At 50.7% G+C, this 13,563-nt stretch overlaps 1 protein-coding gene across 1 annotated transcript; it reads left to right on the top strand.

Moving 5' to 3' along the window:
* Positions 1–543: 543 nt before the first annotated feature.
* NCLIV_041350 (putative ATP-binding surface antigen) lies at positions 544–11,568 on the top strand (the record flags this gene model as incomplete). Its single annotated transcript, XM_003881044.1, has 2 exons — positions 544–3,683; positions 4,122–11,568. 2 exons carry the CDS (start codon positions 544–546, stop codon positions 11,566–11,568), a joined length of 10,587 nt encoding a protein of 3,528 aa, XP_003881093.1.
* Positions 11,569–13,563: the final 1,995 nt, after the last annotated feature.

Raw genomic sequence — 13,563 nt, 5'->3', positions numbered from 1 at the left:
ACCCTGACATCTTTTCACGAAGACAATGCAATAGAGCGGTTACGTCTGAGTGTTCCTGTGCACATCCGCAGATGTGTATCGTTGGCGCCCAAAGTTCTTCATTCTCTACCGATTTACTCGACTGCATTATGATGGTATTGTTCGCGATTAATTCGCAATTACGCATTATTTATGTTACAAATGGGGCAACAGCGACGCCACGCTCTGCATCTCTGGGGCAGAGCTTCGCTGCATCGAGTTTATTACGTATTTTACCCATGAATTGCATTTTGAATTCAATTCAATTTTGCCTTCATCCGACAACAGCTCAACTTTTTCCTGATTTCTCGAGCCGATAAGGGTGATGGGAGTTTATAACTCTTGAGGCGTTATATGTCCTTCGTTGTTGCCGTACAATGCCATCTTATTACCCCCCCCCCCCACCCCCCCCAGAATACTGTCCTTATTCTTACTTCCTTGACACTCACTCGAAACTCCATGATACTGCGCCTTTCATCTTTCTGACCCAGGCCTGCCTCGCAATTGGTCAGGATTTCTGCGGACATGTCGCCTTCTCCGTCTCCGTCGTCTCGTGTGAATTCACCATTGAGTCGACTCATTCCCATTCCTCTCGTCGCTGCAGCTCCACAGAGCTCTGCTCCAGTGACTCTGCTGCAGTGGAGGCGAAGCGCGAGTTCCTCAAATGACATGCATGGTCGATTTAGCAAAATGCAAGGACCTGTCCCGCCCGCGTCCCTTGTTGGTTTTACTTCGTTAGGCGTTGGGGTGACAATAATCGCTACCTATGAAATCCTTCCTCATCAACAGTGGTCTTTTGAAGAAAAAGGAGTATCCTCCTCCAAAGACCCATGGCACTCGGACCGGCACGACGCGATGAACTGTCGGACGGCAGAAATCATTGTTGATGTTGTTGATCTGCATACAGTGAAGCCAATACAGAACGCGCGAATAGAAGTCCTGAGGGGATCTCTGTCATTTACGACGACAGAAAACAAAGATCTGACCGGCGGCGCCCACGATGGTGTTTCTCTTTTGTCTTCCTCTGGTTCTCACGCAGGTGCAGAGGCAGGTAGCGCCAATAATAGCACTTGCTGGTTCACAAATGATAGAGGATTCGTTCGCATTCCTCTCCCCCAAACTGTGCATCCTTTTGATCCTTTGTATGTCGTGGTAACAGCAGACATGCAAACGTGGCAACCACCAAGTGTAAGCACGCGCGAAAGGAGAATCGGATCGACGGCGAAAAAAGATTGTTTTCCTACCCCCGAAACCGAAACAACACCTGAAAGGCGAAGACGATTGGGCAGTGTAAGGAGTGGAGAGGAAATTTGCGGGAATGGATCGCACGAGTTACCGTCCAGTGGGCGATCGCCTTCCCCGTCTGAGTTATCCTCCCAAAACTCCTCGAACAGGTATCGGAATTTCCGGGGAAATGGTTCTGCTGAAAGAGTTAGCAAAATAGAGACAAGAACAAACACGACGAAGGCTTTAAACAGCCGCCATGGAAACACGAAGGGCCTTGCGTTCATGGGGGGCCCATATTTTATTCCCGGAAACCCTGGTCGGCAGAGGCTTGACGTTGAAGATGCAGCGAGACGGCGAGCAGAATTATTTTTTCACGAATCTAAAATGCGACAAAATGACGATATAACGCTCTCACTTAGGATGTCTGACGATGTTTCTGCCAAATTAGCTCATTTCTCCTATCACAGACAACAGATGGAAGCTGCGTTGATCAGTGACAGGCTCGTCTACGCTCCAGGAGAGACACTAATTTTGCTTGGTTTCATTTCCGTAACCGGTGCAGACGCCTGCAGATTGCAACGAGACTTGAAGACCCGAGGAGAGAAAGCAAACGAAAATGAGGAGAAAGATATCACCAAGGCGCCTCCGTTATGCTTGCCGCATTGGACTCTAGGATTGGATTTCACCGCTTCGCGGAACATGGAAGAACAGAGTGGTCGAGAAGGGAAGGAAATGGGAAGCAGTAGCAACAGCTCTGGCAGAGAGCGAGCGACGATTCTCGCAGATACCTCCACCAATAAACATTTTTTTTCGAATGATCTGTATGTTCTTCTTACATTTCGGTGGACTGATGAAGATAGTCGTCATCCGCCAAGACAGCCTACATCCGTCATTCCACGGAACCAGCCCTCAGCTCACCCCTCCGCTTCCCTGGGTATAACAACGATTGGGCGTGCAACCGGAGGGGGACAAGAAGCAGCTCTATTAGTTCCAAGAAAAGTCCGTTCAGGCGAGAATGCACCTTCCGCACGAGCTGTCAGGCTTCAGTCCGCGAACGGCCTAGCGAGGGGACACAGCAAAGGGAATATCCCAGGTGCTGTTCCGCCTCTGAGAGCAGATGCGGACAGGGATTCAAACGTGTTCTATTCGTCTTCAAGTGCTCGCCAATCTACCCCAGGGAGAGTGAAGGCGGAGGAAGCCACGGTCAACTCAGGAAAAGTGGACGAAGACGGCATCCCCCACAAGGGCAGCACAAAGGCAGTTTCAAACGTTGATCCTCCGTGTTCCGAATTCCTCGTTCCCCTAAACGAGCTGGGCTCGTTCTCTCTTAAACTCAAAATTCCCAGAAACGCGACACAACGCCTTCTGCAGACGCCCGCTATTCGCATTGTGTCGCCGTCGGTTGCAATGGAACTGATAAAAGACGAGGACACTCAAGACTGGAAACACATTCGAGGACATGCCGTCCCCTCTTCTTTTGTCACAAGTAATTCCAGGGAGCGAGAAAATGTCTCTTATTTGCTCAGGCCTTTTTCTGCTGCTGCTGAGGCCGGTGACGGGCAAGGTGACGATCCACTAGCAATAAACGAAGAGGAGCATACTCCTCCGCTGTTCTGTACCTCTGATAATTTCGCTTCCTCGTTTCATGTGGAGACGAGGACGAGAGCTGATATCATCCCAGTAAAGGTTCGTTCGTTTTCGCGTCCCGTTATTGCCTCTCCAAGAATTCCATCGGTCCAGTTTTTGCCTCGCGTCCTCTCAGTGTCTCCTGTTGTCGCTCCGCAGGGAGAAGCGGAGGCTCGAGGGACCCTACAGAGGATCGGAGTCGAAACAACGGCGGGTAAGGAGTCAACAAAGAAAACATCTCCGCCCTCGTCTTTGCTTTCCACTTCGGCCACTGTCACACTCTCGCTTCGAATACAGAGGAGAAACGTGCGACAGGGCGAAGGTTTTCCTTCTTCCTCGCAGGGACCGTATCCCCCTCTCCGTCCTGCATCTGGCTTCAACCGTCCTCCTTCCCCTAAAGCAACACCGTCTTTTTCTCCCCATGCTACTCCCGGCTCCCAGGCCCCATTCGACCCGCCCGATAATTTTGCTTTTGATCGGTTTAGCCCCAGGGAAGCTACTCGGTTTCAACCCATGGAACAAGACTTCTATTGGGGGGCGTCTGTGCACGTTGAGGCGAGGAAACAAGATCCTTCGAAACCGCAAGTTTCGTCTACTGTTGACCCTACTTCCTCACCTCAACGTCGCGGCACAGGGCGCAGAGACGGAAATGGTGGTCAGACTCCTGAGCCAGGGATGAAAGACGACAGCACGGACTTCGTAGAAACGCACTCACAAGTTTGTACATCCGGGTGTCGTTGCTTGGACAATGCCGAGGGTGACATCGAATGGAGCCTCGTAACGTTGCAGCATGGAGCTACTGTATCATATACGCCGAGGAAACGACTGTTTCAACTTCAGCTTCTTGATTTGCCCGTAGATAAGGAGACCGGCGAATTCTCTGGGCGCTTTGACCTCAGTCTTCTTCGGTTCGCTTGCACGGAACAGCTTAACCGTTTAGGGAACAACGACTCCTCTCATCGATGCATTTGCGCAGGGCGTCGGGTGGATTTTCGCATTGGGTCACGGTTGGAGTGGCAAGCGGAAACCGATGGGGGCATACCAGGTGAATATATTACACGCATTTCCGCCACATCAGTAGTGGGGCGTCTGCCTTACATGCTTTCGCGAGTCTCACTTTCTCCTACGCGTTTTCTCCCTGGCGTACCGTTCACGGCTACAGTCAAGGTACTTCCGCTCTCGACGAAGAAGGAAAAGCGAGGCGAACAGAATCAAGAAGGCAGGTTCGATGTGTCCATGCTTCTCTTCAGGTTAGAAAAGCAGAGGGAAAGGATGGGAGCATCTCGAGAAGAAGTGAACCGGCAATACCAGAACAAGGGCACGGAATTTGTGTGGGGTCAGGGCTTGCGCTCTTGCCCTGAAGGTGCTGTGAGAATGAGGGGCGAAGGAGGCCGTGTCGATATTGAGGGCATGGAAAATGCCTCGAACGCGATCCTGATCCAGTCCTGCCGAGCGATACCCCTTCGAATTGATACCGCGAAAAACGACAAGAGAAATACTACTGAAAATCGGGATCGATCCTGCGTCATGTCTACACCAGTAGATTCTTATCCGTACCTGCTTGTGTCGGAATTGTGCGTCGGGGAAGCCTCATCTGTTGAAAACAGAATCCTAAATGTTGCGGAAGGAGACGAGGAACAAGGTGAAGGAATCTGCAACCACAAATTCACATTTTCGCTGAGTGGGAGTGGTCGAAAGAAGGAAGAGGGAGGGCCAGATGAAGCACAGCCTAGCGAGAAGAACCGGGTCACATGCGACAAGAAGGCGAACAACAGAAATGTACCAGGACAAGAAGAGCAGGCGAAAGACGTTGTGCCTCCGCGGACTGGATTCAGAGAGTGGGGATGCTACGTTGATTGTGTTGTTCTCCAAGCTACAGAGAAAACGCTTGACACACGGAAAATTACTCTCTCGGTGAATACCGACAAACCCGACTACGATGTAGGAGAAGAAGTGATACTGTCATTCCGTAACCCTTTTGGACCCTATTCCTCGATAGCACCACGACGAAAACGGGAACCCCATTCATTTACGCTAGTGGAAGCAAATTCTGGATCTGAGCCGAGACAAAGTAGCGAGAGCGACGCAGTACCTCAGGAAAAGTCCGAAACAAAGAAACGAAACACAGAGAGTTCGACTATTTTGTCGGTATGCGATGGATGTACCTCTAAATCCTTGGAAAAAGGATTACTGCGCAGTATCCCACCCTTGGAGACAGAGCAACTGTTTGAAGCAGCAACTGAACGGCCCGTCTTCACCGTGAATGAGACCCTTGTCACTGAAACAGGAACAAATGCTGCAGAACCAAGCGAGGCGGTAGACGGCAGCGTTGCCGAAGCACTCGAAGAAGTATCTTCACCCTTGGTATCCGTCAGCCATTCGTGGAATACTGGAATGCATGACAATCCATCGGATGGCACCCTTTTTTCGTCTGTCGCAAGCCCGCAACTAGGCAGCCCAGTTAACAGACCGCCTTCTTCCAATACGAGAACTATACAAGGCTCGAACTGGAGTGCTCGGTTGAACATCAGTTGGCTGACCAAGAGCGCCAGTATACTCAGTCGCATGGTACCACTAATGGAAAATGGAAAACCAGCAATGAGACACAACGGAGAGACAGAAGAAATAGGAATCGTGAATAGGGAACCAGAAGAGCGAGGTGAATCCGGGCAGCCGACGTTGAGCAGAGGTGTAGGGTCATTCACTGAAGGAGGTCTAGTTGGAAAGAGACGAATAGAAGTCATAGATGCTGCAAAAGCGGCCCAGGCCGCTGAACTGATCACCGTCTCAGCCGGAACAGTTCCTGTTGAATGTAGATTCACGGTAACCTGTAAGCTTCGTCTGGTCTTGCAGCCGCCCCTCTCGCAAGAAAGATTACCATTAGCAGGACTGGATCTTGTCTCGAACCCCCGCTTCTCAGCATTTACAGAAGCACAGACAAACGATGAGAAACGCGGCACAAAGTCAGAGAATCTGGACACCCTCTCCGCAGGGAGCAGATACAAAGACAAGAGCCACTCAGAAACAAACTATTCAAAACCAGAGGCCCCATTTTTGTCTTTCGTCGACGAAATAAACGACTCAAAGGAGCGACGAAGAAACTGGCTTTTGCCAGAATTCGGACCGTTCTTTGTTGACCAAGAAGTATATATAAACGTCAAGAGCCCGAGCACTTCCCCTCTACAGCTTCCGCCAGGTGTCCTTGCGGTAAAAATTGCACGAGCAGGAAGCGACGATTCGTACACGAACAGGCAAAGGAAAGAAGCACAGAAAGGAGAAAAGGTACACCAGGAGAGAAAGGAGTCAGAAGCAGATGGTGCAAATGAAAATATGGACCAGAATAGCGAACCAGCGTCTCAGAAGAAACACGGAAAACACACCACTCTGGTTATATCCGCGAGTTTGGATCTTAGTCTATTAATGAAGGAGGAAAAACCAACGGCAACGGTTGACGGCGCGAAGAGTGCTGTAGTATCCCGGAACGAAGTCTCCGCGGCCATACAACCACGAGGCTTCTTTCCGCGGGCGAATGGTCCTCAGGGTGCCCAGCATAACACGGTTGCCTCAGCACATGCAACATTCTCCCAGGCCAATTGCGGAATGACAAATAATACCGAGATACCTCGTCTTCCGGGCCAGGAGAGAGGCCATCCTGATGTCACTACGGCTAACGAAATCCCCTGCGGTGTGAGCCACGGAGAAACAGAGTACTCGGCAATAATCTACCTGGTAGTGACCGATCAGCGGCTGTTGCGACTACGCGGGCCAGGTAATAGGACAGCAGATGAAACGCTTTTTTCCCCAGCAAAGGTTTTCTCTCGCGTTCGACAAAGAGGTGTTCGCTCTAGCCTAGACGTTCGGACGCACACTTCCTCGTCATCATACCACAACTTGCATGACCTTGCCTCCTACCGTGGTCTTCTTTTAACCTCTGCGGCTCTTCGTTCGCAGCTCCAGTTCGATCCGTGGATCGAATACACGAACTGGCCTCTTCACCCCTCCGACTATTTCGATTCAGACTTGAGCTGCAGCCTTCGCACGTGCATGAGAGATAAATATAGCAGCTCTCTCGTCGGTGGTGGATTTTCTGGTGACCGTCTGTACAAGCGAACGCGGGTCCCTTCCTCACAAATGGAGTATTTAGAGAATTCCGACTTGTGGGTAAACTCGGCACGAAGCAGAAGACAAACTGCCCCAGAAAACGACAGCATGGCCAGAGAACAGCAAGCAGATATCGGAGTCAGGAAACAAGCGGCGATGTCGTCAGCCTCCTCCCACGGAGAAGAACTATACGACGAGATGACTGTTAGTGAATTGGATGAGAAAAACTTTGCAGATATTCTCACAAGTGAGAGTAGGACCCCGTCTGTCGTCCGACTCTACAAAGTGAATATGCGTGAATTAGCTGTGACGGGTTCAATGAGCAGCTCATCCCGGAAACAAGTGGATAGTGGCGAAGACGAAACATCCCTGATAAAGAAGGCGTCGGTTAAACTCTCTTTCCAGGGTCCTGCCTCTGGGATGTATGCTGTGAACGCATTTGCAGTCATTGTAAAGAAAGAGAGAATTCCTGTTGCAGCAACCGTGGTTCCTGTGCTCTCTCCTAGAGGAGACGCAAAAAACTGTACTCTTGGCCAAACCTCTGATGGCACCCAGGAACAAAACAGAAGCGCTGTCCTGTTGCCTCAAGAAGTCTGGTATGATTCTCAGCAGGCGTTCCTTGAGGGGGATACATTACCGGCATACGATTCGTTCACTCACCTCAGTAGCCGCCTTCCTCGCTTCTTGCGATACGGAGACGTGGCGTACGTCGACTTTGGCTCCGATACCATATTCTGTACGGATTCCCCTGCGAGCGTCATTGAATGTTCAGGCAATTGCGCAAAGATGGACATCAACAAACCCGGAGACGCGTTCCCCCCTCCATCGAATACAACATTTTTGTGCTGGAAATCTCTTCATGATTCGACTCTCGAAGTAACTCAATGCTCTGACTTGGATTTCTGCGGAACTTCACCACTTCTACCACGTGAGCAGGACCAGGGAAAGATATTTCGGTCGCCCTTAGAACCAACAAAACAGCACAAGAACGACGAGAAAGGACAGCTGTATACTTCAACTCACAGGCTTTCCCATGACGTATCTTGCAGCCAGGGGCTTCGACTACGAGTCAAAAACAACGTTGCTGGGGCAAAGCAACCAGGATCTGTGCATGAGGCTGTCATTGCGTTCTCGAGACTGTCAGAAGCGGGCAACTGCACCTGGCCGTCAAAGAAAAGCAAATGGGAAGATACTAAGGTAGCGTCAGAAAACCCTTCCCTCGAAACTGAGGAGCCCGGGCCCCTCTACAATAAAGGGAACTTCACAACATTAGTGGAGATGCCGGTGCTACCGATAGAGTTCCCGGTCTCCATCAGAAAGTTTCATTTGCTGTTCCCTCACAGTGAAGACGCTTCTACGGGTCGCGTTGAGTCAGCGGTCAATACATCTCTGCCGACTCTAGAGGCCGTTGGAAAGAAAGGAAGCAACCATGTTGGCGTCAGCATTTTACGCTACTCTTCTCAGCTGCAAGTTCATGAGGAGACTCAGGACGAGAGGCTTGACCAATGCAGTTCACTTGCAAGTATTCCCTGTGTCAATCAGCTTCTGACCCGTGACGATGATGGTGTCTCAGAAGAAGCTCCAACGGCACACAGGAGAAAGCAGCTGCCGACCCGACTGGAACAGGATGAGGAACATACGAGCGGATGGAGAAACAAGACGACCGAGAAAGCTGTACAACAGGCAAGTCACAAGGCAGATAGCTCCAGGAATAAGGAGCCGCCTCCCTCCCTCTCTCCACCTTCTTCTCTTTTTCTCGTTCCTCATGTACCATCTACTTCTTGGTATCCAATGGAGCAGGAGCGGGTCGTCGCCAACAATGGCACGGAACCCACAGGCTCTCCCGGTCCACAAATGATACATCCTGAAGCCAATACTGTAGATTCTGGGCCCGCGGCTTGGGACGACTTTCTTTACGTGCCAGAAGCCCTGGACCTCGATGAAGGAGGCCTTTCGATTGAAGCAAAAATGGGGTACGTGGATGCTATCGAGCGGCGTGTGTGGCAAATGATTGATTTGCATAAGAAAACGCTTCTATGCTGCGAGTATTTCTTCCCAAGGCTGCTGGTTACATCGCGAAAAGCAGACGCCGGCGGCCTTGACCAATTCGATCGTTCCCAGTGTTCAGCAGAGAATGTCTCTTCGAACTCATCTGAGGATCGCGTCATCTCCTGCGAAGATGTTCACAAGCCAGCGGACGGGCACGGTAAACAAGTAGTCGCGCCTCTCCATAGTAATGACGGGCAACAAAGACATCAGAGAAAGTGCCCCCTGTTAGCTGAGGCAGCAGCCCAAGATGCGCTGGAAATCCTTCCAAACTCCTCCGTTCTACTAAATATTATTCTTGCTGATGAGATCCTCTCCTCATTCGATGGCCAATGTAACCGTGGAGACGACGTCGAAAGCAACGCCACTTCCTCAAAGACCTCCGCAGCACCGGCGTCGTCTCCTCAATCTTTCTCCGCGCAAACGTACGAACAAGCTTCAACAAGTGATTCCGCAGCCTCAAACTCTCTGCACAGTGGTGAGAATTCCGCATGTGGAACCAGCAGTACAAAGACGCGAGCTGCCATCAGTATTGCGGGTAAGGCCGCCGTACACCTGTTGCCCCTCTATCTCCCCACCGAAAACATCCCTGAAGGCTTCGATGATTCATCACTACCATTATACAGTTCTTTCCAAAATTTCGGCCTTCTCCAGCGACCTCTGAAGCAGTATTTTACTGCGAAAAAAGAGACGTCGACTCCCATGGAGAGACCTGATCTGAAGGATTTCACTCCGAAGGAACCCGACCTGGCTCTTCTTCTCCACGCTGCTCACGTTTTTCGAATTCTGAAGGGAAAGGGTGAGGAACGGCCAGCAATCAGGTCAGAGAGTACTGAACGGGAAATCCTGCGTAGAGCTGAGAAGGCGGTAACCCAAGCTATTAACAATTATGTGAAAACGCGAACGAACGAATGGGAGAAAGCAAATACTCAGAACATGCTGAAAGATGAGAACAACAGCCTTAGTACTAGTCTCGTTGACTGGATTGGTGTCAGCCTACTCACTGAGCTGCGTTTCGCTTTGGGCGCAAAGCATTCTTTTGAACTTCCAGAGAAAGTGGAGCAACTGCTCGGGTTTGAGAATCTCGTGCTGAAAGCCCGCGAAAATATAACATGGGTAAACGCTTCTGAAGTGGACGAATGGAGTCAGTCTCATGGTACAGTTCTTGAATTACCAGCACTTCTTCTCGCCGCCACTCCAACAGTCACAGTTCCGAATGATAGAGACATGAAAGTGGGGTCTCACTATACAACCTTCGTGGGCGACAGAGCAGGCCAACCGTGGGAGGGACAGAGAAATATGACCCACGGTTTCGAAGAAAATGCTGTACCACGCTCTCCCTTCACGTCCACACAGCGTATAAACCCTTCCTCTACTCAAAAGCATTCGGCAGGGTATTTTTCTTCCTCGACAGACAGCTTGCGAGAAAGGATACTCGAAGAGTCTTTAAGGCGTATGGTTTTTTCCCGACAGGAGCTGTACGCGACAGTGGCAACAACAGGACGAGTAGGCCCGTTTCCAAACAACATACTTTCACTCAAGTCGCATGCCCTACTTCTTCTTCTTTGGTGTGGCGAAGATTCATTATGGAGGGCTCCCCACTCACGGGTCCTGTGGTACGTCGCAAATGCAGTAGCAGATAGCGACTACACTGGGCCTTTATTGGACAGAGGGCATCACCAGATGAAGTGGAGAAGAAACAGTAATTCGGCTGAAGAGGACACTTTCATCGATCTATCTGGGGACAGAACCATTAGTTTTGTTCTAGAAGCTCTCGATCTTCTTCACGACCGCTTCTACTCCCGAGGAGGTAGCCGACGGGAGCCTGTGAACATCCAGGTCACCATTAGCGCTGAAACTGCCTCTTCCTCTGCTCCTCTATTACCTTTCAACACAAACACGCGTTCTTCTCAAGACACAAACCAATTCCCGGCGGAATCTGCACATTCGTCGCTTCTGTCTGGGCATCGCGAAGCGGTCTTTCCGACAACAGGAAAAAGTGTCGCTCCGTTTGTTGCATTCGTGAATGTGACACTATGCAGAACGGAGGGACATAGAGGACGAGCTGGGTCGCGGCGAGATATCTCCTGGAGAGAACTCATGAGCTGGCGCGCAGGCAGCACGTCTACCCTTGAAAATAAGCTCGAAAGGCAGGCTTCCGAGGAAAACATCAATCCTGCCAATGCGCGTACAGTCTACAGGGTGCGGTCTGTGGTCTCTAGGCCGGTGGCGGGTCTCACCATATTCCTGTCAGCTGTGTACAGGCCTCTACAGCGAGTGAACGAAGAGCCTGAGTCTCATTCGGAAAGGGCCTCTGCCCCAGACTCTTTTGTATCACGCTCTCGCACACCTCAAAAAATAAATCGATTCTGGCAAGTTTTCGACCGAACGGCCCTCAGCTGCGCCGGTGCACTTCGACCGTTTAAGGAGAAAGAGCCCGATGGAGGAGAGGAAGATCGCAATTCCGTTCGGAAAGGGCACGAGCGAATTCGTGCCAAGCAGTATCTATGCATTTCTATCACCCTGGAGCTAGACATGAGGACTCAGTAAGTGCAAACCTGTACGAATGACTTCAAGACTGGTTTTCCGTTTGATAAACAGTTGCTGTATCGATCACACAACTCGGTTCGTGCTTGGGAGCGGATAGAAGTATAACCACAGAACAGCGGCTGTTTTTAACCAGTTCTTGTATACGGCTTTACAATTCTTTTCCTTTTCGCCTATTTCTCCATTTGCGACTTGACACGGTAAGCGAGGCAGGGAGAAATGACCGGCGAGGCAGCACGCTGTCCTCAAAGCAGTCGTAATGTCAGAGGGGACGTCCTGAAAGAAATGGAAAAGTCAGGACCTGCCTTTCGGCGTTACTGGAAGCGACGAACCTTCGCAGGGATGAGATTTGTATCGTCCATGCCGTCTCCACAGTCTGTCTCGGCAAATCGTGAGCGATCGTTTTACCTCGTGGGGCGAGCGTGGTTCAGCAATGCAGCATCAGCAAGGTTATCAGTAACTGGTGTTAAGAGTTCAGAGATCAAAAATAATGGAGTGGCAGGGAAAGCCTCAAATAAGATGTGTCAGAACAGAGACTACCTGCACAGACAGAGAAAAAGACATTGTTTAATGGTTCGCTAGAATGTGAAAGCGAATTGAATAGTTCCTTTGTGGAGGAGAATTGAACGGGTTCCATCAGAGAACAAACAGGTGTACCAGAAGCGGAGATTACCAGTGTCGAAGCAACAATCATGCTGTAATCTTCGTAGGGAAATCACACAAGTAAAGCCCCTGCTCGTTTTTTCTGATGCCTTACACATCAGCGTCTCCACCATAGTTTTTACACGCTTGCGTTCACGGCCTCTACGGCGGCAGCGCGTAGTCGGTCAGTGGTATTCGCAAGGAAGCGACAACCTGGAAGCCGATGAGACCAGCCCCTTCTCTGCAATGAGGTCGTACGAATGTGTATGATCCTGCCTGCGTCTCGCTCGTGTCCCGCTGCGGTTTGTTTTCTCAGGAACCTCATTGTGGAAGATCCATTGCCTGCAGGGCTTGAATTTGTGGATCCAGCGTTCTTCCCACCGGCTGCATTATCCCCCCAGGCACCTTTTCGACATTATCTAGCCAAAGAGTTGCCTGATTCCAGCGGGCAGCTTCATAACAAGGCGTTGTCCTTCTCTTCGTGGTACCGCAAATGTTCCATGATCCCTCCGGGATCGACGAGGAGTTCCCTGCTGATCGGATCCACTACCCACTTTTCCCAGTCGCTGGCTTCAAGTGTTGACTACATTTGTCGAAATCTCTCTCCAGCCACGCACGTCCTGCAGTATGTGGTCCAGGCGGTGACCCCTGGCACGTTTACTGCCCCACCTACTGTAGCTTACATAAACGACGGACTGTCGCACTACACAGGGACTGCCAAAGACGGCTTGCTACGTTCAGAAGTCCATTTTACGAAGGGCCATCCAACTGTCGTAGCGCGAGCACTACCTGTCACAGTAGTCATTCGCCGCTGACTCACCTCATTTGGAACTCTTTGTGCGATCTGAAAAAGAACACAACAATCATCAAAGGATACGCGATCGGGAAATGACCAGACACTTCCTCTCCGCGATCACATCAGAGATCTTTTAGTCGATCTACTATGTCCCTTTCCAGAAGGAGGCTTTTCTGGAAAGTGGTAGCGCAGCTGACGCCCCAAAAAGCGAGACGACATTGGGGCTGTTCATGACAGATTCGTCTGCGTAGAGCACCTGTGTCAGTTCGTGGTACTGGATGCAGCTGCTCACTGTTTTCCCTCGTTCCCTGCTTGATCGGTCCAAAGCACACCAAGTTAGCTTTGTGAGAGGCGAAGAACTGGCGGATACTCCAGGCAGCGATGGCTCTACAGACACTCATTATATCTCCACGTACTACTGAAAGTGTTCTAGCATAGCCGGTGCCTTGCTTGCTGACGGGTGCACGATGCGGTGATGTAACGGATTTTCTCTGCATTCTCCAAATACAGCTCGGGATGCACTGATTACAGTAAAGGCCAAGACCAGAGAAAAAAACAGT

This window comes from Neospora caninum, chromosome IX, assembly GCF_000208865.1.
Source record: "Neospora caninum Liverpool complete genome, chromosome IX".
Classification (NCBI taxonomy): domain Eukaryota; phylum Apicomplexa; class Conoidasida; order Eucoccidiorida; family Sarcocystidae; genus Neospora; species Neospora caninum.
This window is presented reverse-complemented; position numbering and strand designations above follow the sequence as displayed.